At 38.0% G+C, this 24699-nt stretch overlaps 1 protein-coding gene across 5 annotated transcripts in view; it reads left to right on the top strand.

Moving 5' to 3' along the window:
- The window catches only part of odad2 (outer dynein arm docking complex subunit 2), a 220142-nt gene that overhangs the window by 108544 nt on the left and 86899 nt on the right, over positions 1 to 24699 (top strand). For all 5 annotated transcript variants that reach the window (XM_073054733.1, XM_073054734.1, XM_073054735.1 and 2 more), the window contains 4 exons: positions 1208 to 1417; positions 6454 to 6690; positions 11465 to 11575; positions 16807 to 16961. In XM_073054733.1, coding sequence (XP_072910834.1) covers positions 1208 to 1417; positions 6454 to 6690; positions 11465 to 11575; positions 16807 to 16961 — 713 coding nt within the window. The remainder of the gene's footprint in view (positions 1 to 1207; positions 1418 to 6453; positions 6691 to 11464; positions 11576 to 16806; positions 16962 to 24699) is intronic.

The raw sequence follows: 24699 nt of genomic DNA, 5'->3' as shown, positions 1-24699 counted from the left end.
ATTGGTGTGAGAAGAACAACCTAAGCTGTGAACATGGAAAGACAAAGGAGAACATTCTGGACTTAGGAAGGTGCAAACAAACCATCCCCCTTTACATTATATACATTTATATAGTTAAATGGCAATAAACTTCACTTGACAATTGACTATCCAGGATTGATTTACCCACTTGATTGATACCTCATCTATAATTTTAAACATTTATTCTCTCCATCACTAGCACACATTGGCTGCATGATATACAATGGACAAACTGCTTTTAGTCACTCACCTGGGCTACTCCTAGAGCATTTCTCAAAAACATGGGGTATGCATGGAAGCACCTACACTTGTAGGCCCCCTTCATCTTGTGCATCATTCCTGATTTGTATTACCAATCCTACATCATCATTGGGTCAAAATCCAGGAACTCCCTTTTTCAAGAACACTGTGGGAGTATCATCAGCAGAGGTGCTGCATAACTTCAAGAAGACAGTTCACTACCTCACCACAAGGGTAAATAGTGATGGGCAATAGAGGCCTTGTGAGTGCTACATGAGAGAATAAAATTTATGAATGAAAAAGGGATAAACAGAGGGCTCAAATAAGCTGGATGTGGTTCTGAAGGAGTTGCAGTGTTCAGTTCAACAGCTATTAATAGCGGATGAGATCAACGACTGATATTTTGCTGCAGCATTAAGATGGAAGATCCACCTCTGGATTCCTATGCCATCTAGGTCTGGCTAGAGTTGGAGTTCTCCTCATTTGCATGCTAATTTATAAATGGAGGTTTAGAGGAGTAAGTTTTATTTATTTTTAATGTTTTTCACCGTTTCTTAATAATGTTAATTTCTTTTTATGACTTTTATTTTAATATGTTTGAACTTTCTTTAGTTACTTACGACAATTTTGACTGATTTTAAGTCTTTAAGTATAACAATGAGAACATTCTTTGTTTACACTATAATGCCTCAGTGCCTTCTTCCCTAAGGCGGAGAATTAGCATCTCCAGCCTTTTTGCATCTGACCATATGAATGTGGGGGAAGAGGTTGGAAGGCAGTGGAGAGAATTCAACCAATATGTTCCAGACGGAACACACTCAGTGTTTTACATGAATGATGTTTCCAATCAAAATAATGAAGAAAACATGACAAGCTAATAATTTTAACATTCTTAATCTATTGTTTGCTTCAGTTCATAGAAATTAAAGCTAACATTTGTATATAGGTTGGTTCTTTAAAGATCTTGAAAGAAATTAGTAAAAATCCACAAATCCAGCGATGCTTGGCAGAACTTAGGGGCTTACAGACTATGGTGAAAATTTTGGACTCCTCCAATAAAGATCTCAAATGTCTGGCTGCTGAAACTATTGCCAATATAGCCAAATTCAAAAAAGCAAGGCAGACTGTCAGACTTCATGGTGGAATTCAGCGTCTGGTAAGTAATCATTTTATCATAAATTAATACAGTGCTTTGTCAAAGTATACAACCCCCAACCCTTTGTTCACATAAATGAGTATTGAAAGCAGGGATTTTGATCAATTTAACAGAGAATTTTTATTTGTGAATCACACGTTCCTTTTTTCAAAGTAGAGCCCAAAATTCAGGGAAAATTGTAAATCATAAAAAACTAAAAATTCAAAATGTTAGCAGTTCAGAAATATTTACCCTCTTTTGCTCAGTACTTAATTGAACCACCTCTCGCAGTTATTACGACCGCTAGGCTTTTTGGATAAGTCTCTATTAGCTTTGCACAATGTGATGGAGCAGGATTTGCCCATTCCTCATTGTAAAATTGCTCATGTTGTGGCAGGTTAGTTGGGGAGTGGCAGTGTACAACAATCTTGAGGTCTTCCAGAGATGCTCAATTGGGTTAAGGTCAGGACTCTGACTGGTCCACTCAAGGACATCAATTTTCTTTTATCTGAAGCCACTCTATGGTCGCTCTGGCAGCGTGCTTTGGGCCGTTGTCCTACTGAAAGACAAACTTCTTCCTCAGTTTAATTTTCTGGTAGGGGCGAGCAGAATTTCATCCAGGACCTCTCTGTATTTGGCAACATTTATCTTCCCATCAATCCTGACCAGATTTCCAGTCCTGCTGCTGAAAAGCTTCATAGCATGATGCTACCTCCACCATACTTTACAGTACCGATGGTTTTACGTGGCTGATGCACAGTATTAGATTTACATCATACATATCACCTAGTGTTGAGGCCAAAAAGTTCCACCTTAGTCTCATTCGACCATGAAACTTTCTTACACATCATTATCTTCTGAGTGGCACTTTGCAAAGTCTTTATGGGCAAGCATATGTTTTTTATTTAGCCAGGATTTCTTCCTTTCCACTCCTCCATTAATATCCTTCTTGTGCAAGGCTTTAAAGATTGTGGAGCCATCTCCAGTTGCAGCCATTGATTTCTGCAGCTCACTCAGACTGACTGCTGGCATTACAGTAACCTCACTTACAAGTGCCATTCTTCTCCAATGACTATGTTTAGAGGGGTGGCCTGACCTAAGCAATGTGGCTGTGGTTTCATATTTTTCCACATTTTCATAATGGATTGCACTTAGCTCCAAGGCATGTACAGTGCCTTTGAGATGTTCTTGTACCCTTCCCCAGATCTGTGTTTCTCTATTGTCATTTCCTGACTTGCTTCTTTTGTCTTCATTTTTGTTGGTCTGTTGAAAATCTACCATACCATTAGACCTTACAGAGACAGTAGTGGTTATTCTTATAAATTTGTTGAAAGCAGGTGATCCTCCCATCTTCCACATCAACAAATTGGGTGGGTTGGTAAGGTAAGATGCAGTATTGCACCTGAGGAAAGTTAGCATATTAGTTAGAAAGGGGATGAATATTTTCTCAGCTGCAAAATTTTGGTTTATAATTTTTAGTAAATTGTTGACAGGTTTTGGAATTTTTCTTTTGATTTGACATGATACACAAAGTTTTGTAGATTAGCTCAAAACTCCTACATAAATTTAGAAAATGAGACAGTAAAATGTGAAAATAGTTGTGGAACTGAATACTTTTCCAAGGCACTGTACACTTTGCTCAGAACTACTTGGTCTGTATCAACAATGTTTCTGCTGACACGAGTTTCTGATGCAAAAAAAAACAAAAGTATACAAGAGAAATAGTTTGTCTACTTTGAATTACACATTTACATGTCTTCTTTAATCTTTTTATTAAGTTTCAAATTAGTAAACATAGCAATAATGATACAAAGAGATCGGGATTACATTAATAACAGTTAACATGTACAAACACAGATTCCAAGTAACAAATGTAGTTTAGCCTCCCAATCTCTTGGTAACTAACCATGAAAAAGATATTTTATAAAGAGAGAAAAAAAAAACCCTAAACTAAAAAATAGCTGAACTAAAAAGAACGAACAAAAATTGGGCTGCCATATTTCATCAGCTAAAATTATAATTTGTTGTTAACTCCACTCCTCTATACCTGAGCAAAAAATTACTAAAAAAGGATTCAGAAAGGGTCAACTTACATCATATGAAAATACTGAATAAATGGCCTTCAAGTTTCTTCTAATTTAACCGAAGGGTCCATAGTATCACTCCTAATTGTTTCCAAGTTTAAACATACTATCGTTTGGGAAAACCATTGAAATGTGTTGGGGGATTGGAATCTTTCCATTTAAGTAAAATGGATCTTCTGGCTATTAATGTAACAAATGCAATTAGATGACAAACTGATGAGGATAAATGACTGGAGTCTATCACTGGTAGTCCAAAAATTGCAGTAATGGGATGAGGTTGTAAATCAACACCCAGAACTACTGAAATAATATCAAAAATATTATTTTACATGTTAGGTTCTATGATTCTGTGCAGAGCAGGTAATTAAAGTAAAGTACTATAACTATGGAACAGATTACTATGTACAAATGAATTTGGAGAAGCAATGAAAACATGTAAGAATTCCTGGAATTTGAGAGAATTTCTGGAAGTAAGGAGGGAAGTGGAGAGGTAATGGAAATGGAGAGCTCTGCATAGAGACTGCTAGACCTGGAATTCAGAAGAATAGAAGGGATCACATGGAAACCTATTAAATTTTAACAGAAAAGAAACTAGATGCAGGAAGGAAGTGCCTAATTGCTGGGGAGTTCAGAATCAGGTTTCAGCCTCAGGAGATGAGGAATACCATTTAGACAGGAGATCAATAGATGTTTCTTCATCCAAAGGATGATGAACCTGTGGAATTCTCTGACACGATGGAGACAAGTTATTAAATATTTTCAAAATGTATGTAGATGTACTTTTTAAATCTTAAGGGCTCAAGGAAAATGAATTAAAGAGCTGAATTATCTCAATTGGCTCCTACTTTCTACATTTTCCATAGTCTTCAGCAAACCCTGTAAATTTCAGCATATTTAACGATCACCTTTAATTCTTTTACATTTTTAGAAGTATAGGCCCTATCTTCCTGTAGAGCGAATCTATTCTCATAATGTGTATTGACAAAGAGCTTATTAACTATTAAGGGTCCATTTAGTAAGAAAGTGATTTAGTTCAATCCAAAAATATGGACTTAAATGTAAATAATGCAAATCACAAATATGTGAAGCATGATTTGGCTATGATAGATAAAGAAACTACATTGAAAAGTATGACAACTGAGAAAAAGAGGTGAACATTTGAAGAAATAATACTTTGAATATTACAACTATCTACTGTATATTAGTGAATCATAAAATCCCTACTGATTGCCAAACCTAGTCTAATAAGCAAAGTTAAACGTAATATTAGATCAAGGAAAAGATGTACAATGTTGCCAAAATAAGCAGTAAGCCTGATTTGGGGAAAATTGATTTCAAAGCTGCTGTACTTGAATGTGATTCACACCGGTATTCATTTTGGGTTTCAACAAAAGTACTCTGCTCCAGGCCTCATCATAGTTTTAATTCGGTCATGGGGTAATAGCTGGATGTGGGAGAAGAATTAGGAATGTCTCTGGCCTGTATATCAAGTCAATATTTGACACTTTTGGACCAAACAACCTTAGAAAAGCTGAAGGTCATTAGAATCAAAATGAAAAACATTTGTGTGGCAGTAGTTTTTGATACATAGAAAGTTGGAGTTGACTAAGAATAACAATATTCACCACACTTAAGTTAGTATTCTCCACCTAATTGACCTTGGCTACATCACTGACATTATCTCCATCACAAGGTCTGAGTGAAGGTGTTTGTTGATGATCTCATTCTATTATCAACTCCTCCTATCATCCAGCAATCTACAACCAGACTTGGGCTGATATCCAGACTTGGCAGATAACATTTATGTCAGATTCACATGAGGTATTGACCATTTTCCCTCGACTTCAATAATACCTTCAAGCTTACAGTAAGCATCCTGAAGATTATCAATAACTAAAATGCCAACATGTCCATCTAAATGTTAACCACAAGTGCAAGTCCATAGCAATCAGTACACTCTTGCTAACGGTGTCCATGTCCTGATATCTTTTTTGAAAGTCTTGAGATTCCAAGGCCACAGGAACAAGCTGTGAGGTTGGGGAAAGGAAAGTATCTCAGTTGCATTATTTTAGATTCCTCTTAGATCTTCAGGTTGCTTTATGATTTTTTTAAACATTTTCTATTTTAACCTCTTCAATATCAGAATCCTGTTTAATATCATCGGCATAAGTTGTGAAATTTGTTGACTTTGCAGTAGCAGTGCAATGCAATACAATGATAAATATTTTTAAATCTGAATTACATTAAGTATGTAAATATATGTATATTAAAATTGTCAGGTTAAGATAAGTAGCGCAAGAAACAGAAATAAGTTTTTTAAAAAAAATGAGGTAGTGTTAATGGGTTTAATGTCCATTTAGAAATCAATAGCAGAGGGGAGGTAGCTGTTCCTGAATCGCTGAGTGTGCCTCCTTCCTGATGGTAACAATGAGAAGAGAGCATGTCCTGGGTGGTGGGTGTCCTTAATGATGGATGCTACCTTCCTGAGGCACTGCTCCTTGAAGATGCCTTGGATAGTATGGAAGCTAGTACCCATTATGGAGCTCACTGATTTTAGAACTTTCTGCAACTTCCTTTGATCCTGTCCAGTAGTTCCCCTCCACCACCATATACAAGACGGTGAGGTAGATAGTCAGAATGTTCTACACTACATCTGTAGAAGTTTTCGAGTCTTTTAGGTGACAAACCAAATCTCCTCAAATTCCTAATGTCCTGCTGTCCTTCCTTATTTATAGCTGTATCGATATGTTGCAACCAAGTTAGGTCTTCAGAGGTATTAACAATATTTGAACTTCCTTGATGGTAAACATTACTCATAAAACTTTGAAACATATGTTAATGCGAGTAGCATAGACATGCTTAAATGTTAATTGCCTCCTCAATTCTGAGGGGGGACGGACTTATATAGAAGTGCCAATAACTGTACTGTTCCTACATCTTGAAAGTAACTTAGAAAAATCCTCTATATTTTAGGTTGGTCTTTTGAACTGTGATCCAATCCTTTCATCTAATCTAACTGCAGAGCAAAAGAAAGATATTGAAGTTGCGCGTTGTGGTGCTCTTGCACTTTGGAGCTGCAGTAAAAGTAAAAAAAATAAGGAGGAAATCCGTAGATCTGGTGGTATTCCTCTGCTGGGTCAACTGTTGAAGTCTCCTCATGAAAACATGCTTATTCCAGTTGTTGGCACACTACAAGAGTGTGCTTCAGAGGTAATAATGTCAATGTGATATTACAATTCCTAAAAATGAGCATGTTTGACATTTTATTTACATGTTTTGTTGCCGTAGATCCAAAGAAAACAATTAATTCTCCCCTTATTGAAAATCAGATGTAAAAATTAAAAATATTGTTGTTGCTTATGTAGGAAAGATAATCAGGACACTATGGTTGTGTCATCAGAAGCCTTTCAGAGGTAGTTTTGGTTCCAAATAGTCTCTGATGCTTGCTTGCATATTTGTGGTGTAAATTACATGAGACTCAATATTATTGAGGACATTATTATGCACACATTTCATGCCTATCAAAGGAATTGAGATAGTGGATGGTTAGCCTCCAACACAGATTTTGTGCTTATTGCTGTCAGTTTTGAACTCAGAGTCCCAACTGATACCTTCTCTCAATGATGCAAACTGAACATTCAGAAGCAGGAAGAAGTCCAATGGCACAAAAACTTATTTAAAGAGATGGTCACCTGGTTTCAGTTTTTTTTGCTGATTAACTTCCATTGGCTTATGCTACTGTTGAATAGTTTATAAACTTCTGTATATTTACCTACTTTTAAAGTTCAAGGTGAAACTTCAAAGTACAAAGTAAAATTTATTATCAGAGTACATACATATCACCACATACAACCCTGGGATTCTTTTTCCTGAGGGTATACTTAACAAATCTATAAAAGAGTAACTGTAAACAGGATCAATGAACAACTGTGCAAATGCAAATATAAATAAATGGCAATAAATAATGAGAGCATGAAATAACAAGATGAAGAGTCCTTAAAGAGAGACCATTGGTTGTGGGACCATCAGAAATAGAATGAGTAGTTTTCCCCTTTGTTCAAGACCCTGATGGTTGAGGGATAATAATTGTTCTTGAACTTGGTGTTGTGAGTCCTGAGGCACTTGTACCTTCTACGTGTTCGCAGCAGTGAGAAAAAAGCGTAGCCTGGGTGGTGAGGATCTTTGATGATGGATTCTGCTTTATCATGTCCCATGGTTCGTATAGATGTGCTCAATAGTTAGGAGGGCTTTACCTGTGATATACTGGGCTGAATACATTGCCTTTTGTAGATTTTCTGCTCAAAGCATTAGTGTTCTCATACCAGGCTATAATGCAGCCAGTCAGCATATTTTCTTCCACACTTCTGTAAAGTTTGACAAGGTTTTGATAACATGCCGAATCTCCACAGACTCCTGAGGAAGTAGAGGTGCTGTCCTGCTTTCTTTGCAATCATAATGGGTAGTGGGAGTGATCTGGGAGATGTTGAAAAGAATTGTCCTAATTTCATACTTTTAGGTGTGGCATAGTAGGCTCAATGCAGCAAGACTGGGAAAATGAGCAGGAAGTCTGCAAAGTAGAACAAACCACTAGTAGACGTAGGAAGAAGAGGATGGCTACTGCTATTAAATGTTCCATTTTTCTCATTGAGACCCATTATGTTATGGGTGTAACTAATTCAAGTAATCATGGGGTAAATCACCATGTCTCCCAGGTTGTTAGTTGCTGAGCATTGGCCATTACTTTCCAATCCACCATAGTTGCAAGAGTGATGCCAGAGGTTCAACAAATTGTGAATAATTTACAGATACTTGATCAAGGCCAGATTATATACTTCATATGCAATATAGCCTTTACAATTTTTTGTTAAAATGAAGGTGCTTGGGATCCATGATGAATTAATTGGCTGCTTGAATTCAGAACTGGCTTGCCCATAGAAGATAGTATGGTGGTTAAAGAAACTTATCCTAGCTAGAGGTCTGTGATTAGTGGTGTTCCATTAAGATCTGTACTGAGACCTCTGCTGCTTCTGATCCATATAAATGACATGGGTGACGATGTAGGTGAGAGGGTTAGTAAGTTGCAGATGATATGAAGAGAGGTGGTGGTGTGGATAGCTTAGACGACATACAAAGAATACAAAGGAATGTAGATCAGTTACAGATTTGGGCAGGTTTCAATGTTCAAAGTTCAGAGTAAACTTATTATCAGAATACATATATCTCAACCACATGCAGTTCTGAGATTCATCTTCTAGTGTGCATGTTCAATAAATTTATGATAGAAAATTGTCCATTTTAGAATCAATGAAAGACTGCACCAGCTTGGATGTTCAACCAGTTTGCAAAAGACAACAAACTGTGAAATACAAGAAGAAATAAATAACAAAAATAAATAAATAAACAATAAATTTTGAGAACATGAGATGAAGAGTCCTTAAAAGTGTGTCCATAGGTTTTGGGAATGTTTCAGTGTTGGTGTGAAGGTTATTTCCTCTGGCTCAAGAGCCTAACTGTTGAGAGGTGATTGTTTTAGAATCTGTGGTGTGAGCTCTGAGGTTCTGTACTTTTCTTTTGATGGCAGCAGTGTCCTGGGTGGTGGGGGGGTGGGTCGCGAACCTTGGTGATGGATACTGCTTTCCTGCAACAACACGTTGTGTCGATGTGCTCAATAGTGGAGAGGGTTTTTACCCACGACAGACTGGGCTGTATCCATGATTTTTTTGTAGAATTTTCTGTTCAAGGGCATTAGTGTTTCCACACTAGGCCATGATGCAGCCAGTCAATGTACTCTCCACTACACTTCTATAGAAGTTTGTCAAAATTTTAGATGTCATGCCGAATCTTCACAAACTCCTAAGGACGTAGAGATTTCATAATTGCACTTCATAAGGAAGTAGAGATTTCGTAATTGCACTGGGCCCAGGACAAATCCTCCGAAATAATAACACTGAGGAATTTAAAGTTGCTCACGTGCTCCACCTCTGATCCTCCAAAGAAGACTGGCTCATGGACCTCTAGTTTCCTTCTCCTGTAGTCAATAATCCATTCCTTGGTCTTACTGACTTTGACAAAGAGGTTGTTGTTAAAGCACCACTCAGCCAGATTTTCAGTCTTCCTCCCATATGCTGATTCATCTCCACCTTTGATTTGGCCTATGACAGTGGTATCATTAGCAAACTTGAATATGGCATTAGAGCTGCGCTTAGCTGCACAGTCATAGGTCTAAAGGGAGTAGAGCAGGGGCTAAGCACACAGCCTTGTGGTATACCTGTACTGATGGAGACCATGTAGAAAATGTTTTTGCCAATCCAAACTGACTGTGGTCTGTAAGTAAAAAAATCGTGGTTTCAATTGCATGAGGAGGTATTGAGGCCAAGGTCTTGGAGCTTATTGATTAGTTTTGAGGGGATGATGGTCTTGAATGTTGAGCTGTAATCAATAAAGAGCATCCTGATGAATTATCTTTGCTGTCCTGATGTTCCGGGTTGAGTGAACAGCCAATGAGAAGGCATCTGATGTGGAACTGTTGCTCTGGTAGGCAAATTGGATTGGACCAGAGTTTCTTCTCAGGCAAGAGTTGACATGTTTCATTATCAACCTTTCAAAATACTTCATCACTATGGATGTACGTAGTACTAGATGATAGTCATTCAGGCAAGTTACCATGTTCTTCTTAGGTACCGATATTATTGAAGCCTGCTTGAAGCAGGTGGGTACCTCAGAGTGCTGAAGCAAGAGGTTAAAGATCTCAGTGAACACTCCAGCCACTCAATCAGCACTTGTCTTTAGACTTGGACAGGTACCCCATCTGGGCTGGATGCTTTTCGTGGGTTTACGCTCCTGAACGCTGCTCACACGTCAACCTCAGAGACTGGATCATTGAGGGCTGTGGGAGATCATGATGGTTCCTCCATGTTTTGCTGGTCAAAACGAGCATAGAAGGCATTGAGTTCATCTGGAAGTGAATCCCTGCTGTTGCCTAAGTCACTTGATTTAACTTTATAAGAGGCAATAGTATTCAAGCATCCTTCATTGTTTCAAGTTTAGTCCAGAATTGCCACTTTGCCTGCGAGATGGCTTTCTGGAGATCACATCTGGATCTCTTGAAACTTTCTTTGTCACCAGACCTGAATGTTTCTGATCTGGCCTTCAGCAGATTGTGGATCTCATGGTTCATCCAGGGCTTCTGGTTGGTGAAGACTGAATGATTTTGTTGGACACACTCATCAACGACGGTCTATGTAATAAAGTCCGTGACAATCATGATGCATTCATTCCGATCCACAAATGAGTTCCTTGAACACGGTCCAGTCCACTGACTTGAAGCAATCCCATAGCCAGTCTTCTTCCTCCTGTTACCACTTCTTTGTTGTTCTAATCTCTGGAGATTTGCTCTCTTCCCATGTGCAGGTAGAAGTCTCTAAACAAAAAACAGTTTTCTTCAAACAAGCCTGGTTGAAGTCCCTGATTATGATTTGAAATGCATTGGGATGGACTGTTTTTTTGTTTAGAGACGGCATCATGCAGTATCTTTGATTATAGCCTTTGGTGGTGTGTAAACTGTGATTCTGCAGCTGTTAACCTCATATTCAATTCATCTTCTTAATCTACTTGATTCCTCTTAATCCAGTCTTAATTGAATGCACTCCCTACATGTTGGTGTCAGATCAGTACTTCACAAGTCTGAGTATGCAACTGAAATCATTGTTACATCAGTCTCTAACTAATGAGCTTCAACAAGTTTAGTTGATCTTATTTCAAATTTTCTTGAACTTTTGTATTGCAAGATCATGAAAAAGTTAATGAAAATAATTGTCTAATCCCTTACCATGTTTTCCAACCATTCCACTTCCCTTATGAACGGCTTTTCATAAAAAACTTACAAACAACATTCACTTCCACATCCATTAAATTCCAAGCTTAAAAGAAACATGTAACATTCTATAGAATTAACTGAGTGCAACCTTTTTTCTCTATTTTTCAGCCTAGTTATAGTTTGGCTATTCGAACAGAAAATATGATTAAGGATCTGGTGCGAAATCTTAGCAGTGAAAGTGAGGAACTTCAAATGCATTGTGCCTGTGCCATTTTCAAGGTACAAATATAAGAATAATTTTTTTATATATCTTTGGGTATGTTGCTTCATAATATTTCTAAAGTGTTAATATGAAATGAGTTTACAAAGCATTATGAAGGTGCTTTTATTTCATTTAGTTTACAATGTTTTTAATGTTAATGATATGTGATGACAATTTATAACAATTTGTAAAAGTTAGTTTATTTTATAGGCAAGATATTTATGAATGAATATTATCAGAAAGAAAGAAATAATTCCCTGAATTATGTGGGCTGAGATCCCAGAGGTTATGCCAGGATTGTGTCTACTATGCACTCTGGTGTTGATGCTCCAGAGATACTGGGTTGATGGGAAGCTATTTCATCGGTTTGGTAAATTGATCCTGTGCTTTTCCAAACTCATTCTGTTGAAAACTTCAAAGTTCAAAGTAAATTTATTATCATCTACCATCATCTATTGGGGGCTTCCTAAGAAAATTGTTTGTAAAGAAATGTTGATATAAACACAGCCTAAATAAAAGAATTTTCTTCAAAAAGCCAAGTTGATTTGCAACCTAGACATGAAAACTGGTGGAGTACGAGAGGCAAGAGTACATTTCCATTTATACCCTTTTGGAACCTTTATCTTACTACATTACAGCTTCAGATATGTATCATCCTGAAAAAACACAAATACAAAGCAGAAAGTAAAATTTATTATCAGAGTACATACACGTCACCACATACGACTCTGGGTTTCTTTTTCCTGTGGGCATACTTAGCAAATCTATAAAACACTAACTGTAAACAGGATCAATGAACAACCGTGCAAATGCATATATGAATAACTAGCAATAAATAACAAGAGCATGCAATAACAAGATAAAGACTCCTTAAAGTGAGACCATCAGTTGTGGAAACACCAGAAATAGAATGAGTTTATTTATCCCCTTTGTTCAAGAGCTCAATGGTTGAGGGGTAGTAACTGTTCTTGAACTTAGTGGTATACGTCTTGAGGCACCTGTACCTTCTAGCTGATAGCAGCAGCGAGAAAGGAGCATGGCCTGGGTGGTGAGGAACTTTGTTGATGGATGCTGCTTTTCTATGACGTTTCATGTAAATGTGTGCAATGGTGGGAGGGCTTTACCCCTGATGTTCCGGGTCAAATCCACTACCTTTTGTAGGATTTTCTGCTCCAAGACATTAGTGTTCCCATACCTTCCCATAATGCAGCCAGTCAGCAAACTTTCCACCACTCATTAATAGACGTTTGCTGATGCTTTTGATGACATGACAAATCTTGGCAGAGGAAGTAGATCTGCTGTTGGGCTTTCTTTGCAATTATATTTATGTGATGAGTCCAGGAGAGGTCCTCTGAGATAGTGACACTCAGGAATTTAAAATTACTGACCGTCTCCACCTCTGATCTTCCTTATTAAAAACTCAAAGAAGTAGATAGGTCTGCCCAACCTACTGTGCTTATACTTTTCATTTTTGAGCTTGTGTGTAAAAGATGGAGGCTCTGCTTCCAAACAACTCCACTGCGAGGGGCACGAAGAGAAAACAGTACTGTGAGAGCACTAAAATTGTATTTCACTTGTGTTCCTCTAATGCACCAGAATGGTATCAGGTCCAGAAGAAAGGTCTCAACCTGAAACATTGACTGTATTCCCATCCATAGATGCTGCCTGATCCACTGAATTCCACCACCTTTTTGTGTGTTTCTCCAGATTCCAGCATCTGCAGTCTATCATGTTTCCACTAGAATATACTGTTGGAAAACAGCAGCAATTGTGAACTGCTGGTTTCAATACTGTAGGAGACACAGCTAGCACAGGGTGACAGTGGCAAAGGAACATTAGTGTAATCAGCTATGTAGATTGGAAATGCCACTATCCCCATTAGCTGATCAGCATTGAGGTATTGCCTAACTTAATCTACTCCCTTTGCACTGGGTACACACATTTAGTCAATTTGTTGTACATCGTTGGCTTTTATACTCAAAGCTCCTTTTGCTTGATTTTCTATGGAAAAGTCACAAGTTATCAGCCAGCATCATGATATTTATTATATCATTCTTTTTAAAAACATTATTTATGCTCATTAAAGCTAGTGATTGATGAGAATTAGGAACTTCTGAAAATGCCATTGCTGGACACTGTAGAATCAAGTGGAATACAGAGAATTGCAGTAAATCTTAAATTATTGCCATTTGAGTCTTTGGGAAATTATCTGACATTTTTCTGCTTCATAGTTGTAAAATAAGCAGATTTATTTCCCCTAGCACACAAAAGAACTTGATGCAAGCACGTTATTAGTGTTTCATACACGTAATACATCAAGCCAAGTTGAGTTTGTCATCTGCACAAGAACAATGCTTAAAAGTGCATTATATTCTGTGCAACATTCTTAAAGGTTATAAATGAACTTTTCTATTGCTTATGCATCTGTGCTTTTCTTCTTAAGTGTTTTATAGGTTTACCTCTATTTTCAAAATGGTTAACTTCTTAGACAATGTTTTGTTAAGTGAAAAATCATACATTGTGAATGTATTTCAATTACATTAGAGACAAGAGACTTGACAATGCAAAGGTATTTTGCCTTGGTATTGAGACATGGAAACCCAATGCAAACCAAAGGAGCAACAACTCAAATTCCATCTGTGTAGTGAACAGCTCAATGTGTGAACACAGAGTTTAGCTAATCCTTTTCTCTGGTATTTTCTCCCTCTTACCCCATTTACCCCACCCCTCCTTCCTCAGTCCTTCCATTTTTGTCTACTTTCCCATCACCCATCTTCACTCCTTCCCCCTCCTGGTTCCAACCACCCAGCATATACAGTTCAACTCCAGGCATCCCCCTCCCCCCACTCCTCCACTCTCTTATCCAGTTCTGGTTCCAACTGCAATTTCTCCCTTTGAAGGTTCCATTATCACCTCATTTACTCATCAGATTCCTTTGTGCCTGCAAGAAAATTAATCTCTACTATATGGTGACAGATAAATACTTGTATAATAAATTATTTTGAGCTCTGTGTTGCTGCTTATCTTCCTCCATCAGTTTTCTCCAACCTTCACAGTTCCCTCGTCCTACCCTCCTCCATTTGCCTCTCACTTTTCTCTTTCTTTGTCTGCCTCCATATATTGTTCATGAGCACTGCTCCCCAACTCTCCTCCCCTGCTCGATATCTGGCAGAACTTGCCAGCTTTCTTTCACTCTCCTCAGCCTAGCATTCAGCTCAGACTTCTACCCCATGAATCCCCTCTTCTCTTCATATTGACCATTTTCAATCCTGAAACTTTGGCAATTCCTTTTTCTCCCACTAATGTTGCTTGACCTCCTGAGTCCCACCAATAGATTCATTGTTGCTTCTCAAAAGCTTTTATTTGAAAGGTTCTGGTTATTTTGCTGACCTCAAGAATTTAATTCAAAGAAACCTAACCACTTAAAAACTACATCAGTTCAAGTTTTCAGAATAATTAAATCCTACTTTTAATAAGAATTAAATATTAAACTAAATTACAACATTGCTTCCTGTATAGTTTCAGGTTTCTCAACAAACAAGGTTTAATCCTGGCGTGTCTTGTTTGAGTGGTATTTGAGAGGGAGAATCTGGAACTAGGGATCACTGTGTCAAAATAAGAACAGCCATGCAAGGAAGCACTTTCACTTATAGAAGCCCAAGTATTTAGAACTCTCTTCCTCAAAGGGTTGTGGAAGCTTAATCTTGAGCCAGATTCTTGAAAAACAAATAGTGGAAACAATACTCTGAGTAGATAGGAATATAGATCTATGATTGCACAAAGTTACCCTAGGTCTTATTCATTGCTGGAATTGAGGGTCTTCTGCTGCTCCCAATTCATGCAAGTGGCAGTGTTGAAGTAGCAGTGGCAAAGATAAGGTGGAGAATTGTTACTGATTTTCAAAAGATCTGAGTTTTCAAAGATCAAAGCTTAAAGGTGTTATGAGAATCGGCACTCCAATATTTCTTCTTCTAAAGCTCCTGATAGTAAAACGTGACATTTCCTATCAAATAGCCACACATTGGATTGTCAATTGCTTCACACCTGGATTGTCAATTAGCAATTATTTCCCCAAGTAGATGGGCATCCACAAAGTCTTTTCATATTATGTGCTAACATCTCTTGCTTGGCCCTTAATAAATCTTTATTTGCAAGCTCTTTGCCATGAGCCTTCACTTACTGTTCCATGCCATCCTGTTCAACTTCCTCAAGCCCATTATAATTTGCCAACTTGACAATGTATTCTCAAATATTTTTATGATTCATAAATCTGTGGGAGTTATGCACACAATGGCCATAATTTTCTCTGTTAATTGCTTATTTTTATATTGATTCTCTTTCTGAGTAGCACTGATGCATCTTCTCCAAACTTCCTGAATCGTGGGTTCATCATTGCTATTCAGCCCTGAAATTACATGGAGCGGGTAATAAGTCATAACCATAGCAGTAGCTAATTTGCCGGTACATTGCAAAAATAAAGTGGTATTGGGGGTATTAAATGGTACAGAAACATTATCAGTCACATCCTCAACTTTAACCAGATGTCTGGGGAAGTTGTTTGCAATGAGATTCTTTTTGACCAGGTAATTCCTCACACAATATCAGTTGATGAAGGGAGATAGAAATGACAAGATACGATTCTAGTGCAATAATTAAGACTGTTACATTGCATTGTCACACCACAATTTGGCCTCAATTCTTCTAAGTTTTCCATGGACTTATACAAAAGTCTTTTAAATGGCTGATTAAAACAAACATTCAACATTTTCATTTAGGTTCTATCAGGCTTTGTATTAATGCCCATAGATTGATGTAATGTTTTAAAGAATATGTAAAGAATGTTTTGTAACCATTTGAATAATGCAGTGAATAAATTAAGATGAATCCAGAAAATGAATTGTGATTCAGTAAAATGTATACTTTACGTCCTTCAAGATTTTAACAAAGGCAAAATGGCAGTGAAGGAAGTACCAAATACATTACAGCTGGAGATTGGTGCACTTTTTCATTATAGTGAGAAAGAACTTTGTAAACAGGGGACATACACTTAAAGAATATTTTGTCATTAGTTGAATATTCTTAAATTGAGAAATAGCTGCATTTTATTACTTAACAAGAAAAATACCAGTGTCAAACAAATGTTAAAAAAATAGCATTCATAAACAGTTTATGACGCATCAAATGTGTTTTAGGTATGAATCTATTTTATTTCTGATTCTAAGTATAATTTTGTGCTTTCCATTCCTAGTGTGGAGAGGATGAGGAAACGCGTAATCTTGTTCGAGCTCATAATGGACTAGAACCATTGGTAAAACTCTTCAACAGGTCTGACAATAAAGAGTTGTTGGCAGCTGCTACAGGAGCTGTCTGGAAATGTGCCATAAGTATGGAGAATGTAGACAGGTATTTAACAATAATGACTAAGAAGCTTTGATCCTAGAATGAAGCTGGTTTATAGGTTATTCATTTCAAATAACATTGACAAGTAAGAGAGAAATTATATTAACCTTTGCATTAAAAGGTATTGCAGTTGTGGTTTTTTATTTACTGTACAAACACAGGTATTGGGCTAGAATAGATCTTAGCTGCCTGATCCTCCTGACTGAAATTGCCATCCAGGATTTCTTCCCCATTTCCACCCTCCCCCCCCCCCCCCATTGATAACTTTATTTGAGGCCAAGGATAATGTTAAATTGAAGGTTAGAGCATACAACGTGGCACGGGCTGGTGGATTGGAATTTTTTTAGGACCCAATAGCTAAAGACTAAAATACTTATAAAGAGGGAGAAAATTGATTTTGGACCATAAGAGCGTAAGGTATAGGAGCAGAATTAGGCCATTTGGCCCATCGAGTCTACTCCAGCATTTCATCATGGCTGAACCACTTTACTCTCGTCCCCAATCTCCTCCCTTCCCTCATATCCCTTCATACCCTGACCAGTCGAGAATCTATTAATCTCTGCCTCAAATATACATAAAGACTTAAAACATAAGAACATAAGAAATAGGAGCAGGAGTAGGCCTGTTGAGCCTGCTCGGCCATTCAATAAGATCATGGCTGATCTGGCCATGGACTCATCTCCACCTACTTGCCTTTTCCCCATAACTCTTAATTCCCCTATTATACAAACATCTCTCCAACCTTGTCTTAAATATATTTACTGAGGTAGCCTCCACTGCTTCATTGGACAGAGAATTCCACCGATTCATCACCTTCTGGGAAAAACAGTTCCTCCTCATCTCTGTCCTAAATCTACTCCCCTGAATCTTGAGGCTATCTCCCCTAGTTTTAGTCTCACCTACCAGTGGAAACATCTTTCCTGCCTCTATCTTATCTACCTCTTTCATAATTTTATACGTTTCTATAAGATCTTCTCTCATCCTTCTGAATTCCAATAAGTACAGTCCCAAGCGACTCAATCTCTCCTCATAGTTTAACCCCCTCATCTCTGGAATCAACTGGTGAATGTCCTGTGCACCACCTCCAAAGCCAGTATGTCCTTCCTCAAGTAAGGAGACCAGAATGGCACACAGTACTCCAGGTGTGGCCTCAACAGTACCCTGTACAGTTTCAGCATATTCTTCCTGCTCTTAAGTTCAATCCCTCTAGAAATGAAGGCCAAAATTCCATTTGCCTTCATGATAGCCTGCTGCACCTGCAAACCAACCTTTTGTGATTCATGCACAAGCACTCCCAAGACCCTCTGCATAGTAGCAGTAATAATCTAGTAATCATCTAGTAATAATCTGCTCTTTCATTTTTCCTTCCTAAGTGGATGACCTCGCATTTACCAACATTGTACTCCATCTACCAGACCCTTGCCCATTCACTTAACCTATCTATATCTCTCTGCAGACTCTCTGTATCTACTGCACAATTTGCTTTCCCACTCAATTTAATATCAGCAAGCTTAGATACACTACACTCAGTCCCCTCTTCCAGATCATTAATGAGCATCGTGAACAGTTGCAGCCTAGCACTGATCCTTGAGGCACACCACTCACCACTGATTGCCAACCAGAGTAACATCCAATTCTCTATCCATGCTAATGTATCACCCTGAACTCTATGCATCCTTATCTTACGTATAAGTCTTTTTATGGGGCATCTTATCGAATGCCTTCTGGAAATCCAAGTAAATAACTTCCATTTGTTCCCCTCCATCCATTGCACTCATTATATCCTTAAAGAACTCAGGTAAGTTTGTCAACTAGGGCCTGCCTTTGCTGAATCCATGCTGTGTCTGCCTGATGGATGCATTTCTTTACAGATGCCTTGCTATTTCTTCTTTTATGATAGCTTCAAACATTTTCCCAACTACTGATATTAAACTAACTGGTCTATAATTACCTACATTTTGCCTACATCCTTTTTTGAACAGTGGAATGACATTCACCATCTTCTAATCTGCTAGGACCTGCCCAGAGTCCAGAGAATTTTGGTAAATTATTAACAAAGCCTCTGCTATAACTTTTTCCATTTCTTTGAGTACCCTGGGATGCATTCCATCAGGACTAGGGGACTTATCTATCTTTATACCCGCAAGTTTGCTCAGCATTACCTCTTTAGTGGTAGCTATTGTATCAGGGTCCTCACCTCCCATTGCATCCATAACATCTCTCTTTGGCATGTTAGACATATCCTCCACCATGAAGACTGACACAAAATAGCCTCTGCCATTTCCTCATTACCCAATATCAATTCCCCCTTCTCGTCCTCCAAGGAACCTACATTCATTTTAGCCATCCTTTTCTGATTTAAATAATTATAAAAAATTTTGCTATCCATTTTTATATTTTGTGCTAGCTTATTTTCGGAATCAATCTTCCCTTTCTTTATTGCTCACTTAGTGGTTCTTTGTTGCTTTTTAAAGTTTTCCCAATCTCCCAGTTTCCCGCTACTCTTAGTGACCTCGTATGCATGAAATTTTAGTTTGATACCTTCTTTTATTTCCTTAGTTATCCAAGGCTGGTTCTCCCCACCCTTACTGTCCTTGTTTTTAACTGGAATATACTTTTGTTGTGCACCTTGAAAAATCTCTTTGAAAGTCTTCCACTGCTACCCAACTGTCCCAACATATAGCCTGTGTTCCCAGTCTACACTAGCTAAATCCTCCCTCATCCCATTATAGTCTCTATTGTTTAGGCATAATACACTGGTTTTAGATTGAACTATTGCACCCTCCATTTGTCTTCACTGCTGCCTATGGCAACTTGGTCTCCACCACTGCCTATGGCAACAAACTCCACAGATTCACCACTCTCTGGCTAAAGAAATTCCTCCTCATCTCCATTCTAAAAGAGTGCCCTTCTATTCTGAGGCTGTGCCCTCTGGTCTTAGACTTTCCCACCATAGAACACATCCTCTCCACATCCACTCTATCAATTTTGAAAGATAACTTATGTGTGAGATCAAAAACAAGCATACAGTATAAATAGGAAGAAGGTGGGTGAGTAGGTATGTATGGGATCTCTAGAGGATGAGACAATTAATCAATAACAGGGAACAAAGAAAAGGCAGATGTGTTAAGCAAACATGAGGAAATCCGCAGATGCTGGAAATTCAAGCAACACATACAAAATGCTGATGGAACACAGCAGGCCAGGCAGCATCTATAGGGAGAGGCACTGTCGACATCTCGGCCCGAAACGTTGACAGTGCTTCTCCCTATAGATGCTGCCTGGCCTGCTGTGTTCCACCAGCATTTTGTGTGTGTTGCAGATGTGTTAAATCATTTTTAAGATAGCATATAGGCTAATTTTTAATAAAAAGGATAAACATAAAAAGCCTAGTCACAAGAGGTAAATTTGGGCAAATTGCAGGGACCTAATGTTGTGCACCTCAGGGTTTTAAAAAATATGACAGCAACAATAGTAGACCTACTAATTGATAATTTACAAACTTCACTAAATTCCAGGAGGGTACCAGAAGATTGGAAAACAACTTACTTCTTTAAAGGGGGAGGAAGGAAAAAAGGGGAAGAATAGGGTAGTTCGTTTAATGTCTATTGTTGGCAAGACGCTAAACTCAACTGGTAGGTGAGTTTAGAACTAGGGGACGTAACCTCAAGATTTAGGGGAGTAAATATAGGACAGAGATGAGGAGGAACAGAGAGTATTTTTCCAGAGAGCAGTGAATCTGTGGAATTCTCAGGAAATAGTAGAGACTACTTCATTAAATATATTTAAGATTCAGTAAGGTAGATTATTGAACTGTAGGGTAATTAAGCGCTATGGGAAAAAGGCAGAAAGGTGGAGCTGGATTCACAAATAGATTAGCTATTATCTTATTGAAATAGAGAAGAAGGACAAGGTTGGCAGGTACATAGGAACACTCATCATTGGTCACTATGGTTTCAAGCTACACATCAAAAAGACCTAGAAATGTATTGTCAGTCCTTCTTATTATTTGGTTTAAATCTTGAAAACTCTCCTTAGTTGGATTTTAGGAATACTTTCACTTGAAGGATTGCAGCAGTTCAAGAATGACTTTCTCACCAACTTAGAGTAATAGAAAACAGGCCTTTTGGCCCATCTATTCTGTGCCAAGCTATTTAAATAGCCTAGTCCCACTCACCTGCACCCGGACCATAACCCTCAATGCCCCTCCCTGCATGTACTTCTCTTAAACAGTGACATCGGAATTGTATCCATCACTTACTTACGTTGGCAGCTCATTCCATATTTCCACACAGAAATAACACAGTTCATAACTTCTCTAAGGAAAATTGGTGGGGGCTGGAAATGCTGGATTTTCAGCATTACTAACATACCAAAGACAAATGAAAAATAATTGAAAAATCCATAACATTAGATCCAAATACAAAAAGTATTATCTAAGGGATATTCTGTGTTAAAGTGTAATTTTTAACTTTCTATGCTTGATTTGTTAAGGATATTTGTGTTTACCACAATGGAGCAGTTAAATTATATTGTGAAATAATTATTTCTGATAATCTATAAAATCTGTATTTTAAGAAAACAAAATCTGTTGTATGTCAATAACCATATTTAGCAACAATGTATACCCACATCAGGCGACTACTACTCTGTGAGAAATGTGAGAAACTCTCTGGGTGATGGGGAATGTGGTAGATTATGAATAGACCAGACTCGATTCCACTTTCATGCAGCTCCCTGTCTTGGCCCACATTCAAACTTTTCAAGATTAGCTTTTTGAAGTTGTTGGAGAATTATTAACTTTCCAGCATGAAATGGGGGAAGGGGTAAAAGAGAAATCCTTGCAAATGTTGCTTGATTGCTCTGACACACACGTGTTAGAATAGCATCTGTCTGGCTTCTCATGAGAGAATTCATTTGCAGAATAAAAGAGAATTCAGGACCATGTGCCCTTGCAGCCAAGTAGCTAGAAACCACACATTCTTATATAGCAGTAATGGCTAGACCACTGGATAGCCAAACTATTCTATTGAAGTCAAACTAACTTGAATGTTCCCTTAGATAGTCTATTTGTAAAATAACAAAATCAATCAATGTTCAAAGATCTCTCATTTCCTTCTACACTCACCTTCTCTGGTAAATACTTGTTTTCAAATTACTATAATAAGCTTAACATAAGTGGAAGTGGATCAGGAGACTCTATTGTAACAGTAGATTTTTGTAATACCTCCAACCTTTGTAAAGAAATTGCTTTGCATCTGTATTTCTTATTTTCTCATCTGAGATCATGACCTCCATTTCTAATAATTTATTTACAAGTACATAGATGATTATTTAAATTGATGTGAAATTAGAGTAATGCAGTTACATAATTAGTACACTATACAACAGCCTGATCTATATATCACTAGGCAAAGAGGTCACAGATGCACTGTATCATCATAGAAGGGTTTCCACAACAGCATTGAGGGATTAAGGTCAGGAAGTTAACGGAAGCATAGCCACCTACATATTCACCTCCCAAGTCCCACACCATGCTGATATGAAAATACTTGCTAATTCTTTGGGAGAAGTCCTGGAACACCTTCTCCCATAATTCTGTTCTGATGATTAGAGAGGTAATTTCACTGTCAGTGAGGCAGCTGAAAATGGAGGTCCTGCACAAACTTCTGAAGGGCATTTGAGAATAACTGTTAAATGCTGGCCTTACCAACAATGCCCTTTGCCAACATGAATAAATCAGAGGGAAAAAAAACTGCAATCTGCCATTGTTCTCATCTAATGTCCTCTCTATAGTTTACCCTCTTAGTTAAAGCTTCACCATAATTCATTAAAGAAAAACTAAATGAAATTAATGTTCCAATCATAAAGCACCAGCAGATTCTAATCTTCATTTATTTAGAAATACAGCACAGTAACAAAGAGCCTGCAGCACCCATTTACACCTATGTGTCCAATTAACTTATTAACCCCTTTGTCTTTTGAATGTGGGAGGAAAGAGAATCACCTGGAGGAAACACACATGGTCATGAGGAGAACGTTCATACTCCTTACACACACCGTGGTGGAATTTAACCTGGGTCACTGGCACTGTTATGCTAACCATTTTACTACTATGCATTCCTAAGCTCAGGATTCTTCCAGTTCTCTTTACAATTGTCCTGTCAGGCAGCACCTCTTCTTCATGCTGTGTAAAGTTGCCTTGAAATTTCTCCAGTTAGAATCTATTTTTTGTTCAAATATCCCTTTCAGAGTGGAGCCTCCTTTGCAGGCTACTCAGGTTAGGAGAGTCCAGCAGAGTCATCAAAAGTCAGAACCACAATCAAGGGTAGTAATTTCCCCCATGAATGTAGTGTATGTGCGACTGTTTAGTGATGACTCTGAACTGTTTGATTGGGGTGGGGTGTATTCCTTTCATTTGGCAGATTTACTTAAGTCTTGCAATCATATAAACAACTATAAGATCATAAGATATAGGAGCAGAATTAGACCATTTAGCTGTCAAGTCTGCTCCGCCATTTCATCATGCTTGATCCATTTTTCCTCTCTGCCACAATCTCCTGCCTTCTCCCATATATATACATTCATGCGCTGACTAATCAAGAATATATCAACTTCTGCCTTAAATACACCCAATGGCTTGGCCTCCACAGATGCCTGTAGCAATGAATTCCACAGATTCACCACTGTCTAGAAAATTGTTCTTTGTCTCCATTCTAAAAGGATGCTTCCCTATCTTGAGGCTGTGTCCTCTGTTCCTTGTCGTCTCCAGCATGGGAAGTACCCTCTTAACACCCACTCTACTGAGGTCTTTCAACATTTGATCGGTTTCCCCCTCATTTCCCATAGCTGGTAGATGTGAAGTAGGCTTATTCGACAAAATGAGACACAGCAGGCATCATATTAAGACCCTTTTGGAGCAAGAGGCCTATTTGACCCAACATTAGTGACATTTTATATGCTCAAGATCAAAGAACAATTCTATTTTTACAATGTATCCAAAATGCTTCCTTTGAGATACATATAACTTTCATACCTCCTCCTTTGCACCCACACTCCAGATAACCAAATTAAATGTTAATCCACATTGTCTTATTTTTCAAATAACAGCTCTAGGAACTGAGTGTCCTGAGCTGCATTTTAAATTTAACCTACAGTTCATGTTCAAGTCTAAAGATTAGTGGCTGAAGTTAATATTTTGCTATATGTCCTATCCCCAAAAACACCCTAACATCCTCAGAAAGGAAAATCAATTTAGGTTCCACAAAGCCACTGTCAATCTTTGGGGTAGTGCCTGAACGATTCGAGTAATCTAATGAAATCTAGATCCCTTCTTTCACCCCAAAACCCCTTTGAGTGACTGTATTCACAGCCATGCTTATGCAACTCATTAATCTTCATTTATGGATTACCCCAGTGAAATCTTGACTGAGTCTCTGGAATTCTTTTTTTTTGGTAAGCTGGTTCCTAGGATAAACTGAACTGCAAATTTGAGTAAACATGTTCCAAAAACAGTAAGCATGTTCCAAAATCATCTAGAAAATTCCACACAGTGGTTGCACCACCATTCCTTTGAAATAGTTTCATTCAGCACCAGCTACCTTAAACCTTAAACCAATGGTAACAACTCATGAATTTAAGCTCCATGAATGTATACCACGGCAAGACTTAGTGAAGACAGTGTTAATTGGTTGCTGATATCATAGTATTGAGGACAGAGCATGGATTTTAAATCCTGTGT

The sequence above is a fragment of the Hemitrygon akajei genome, chromosome 8 (assembly GCF_048418815.1).
Source record: "Hemitrygon akajei chromosome 8, sHemAka1.3, whole genome shotgun sequence".
NCBI lineage: Eukaryota > Metazoa > Chordata > Chondrichthyes > Myliobatiformes > Dasyatidae > Hemitrygon > Hemitrygon akajei.
This window is presented reverse-complemented; position numbering and strand designations above follow the sequence as displayed.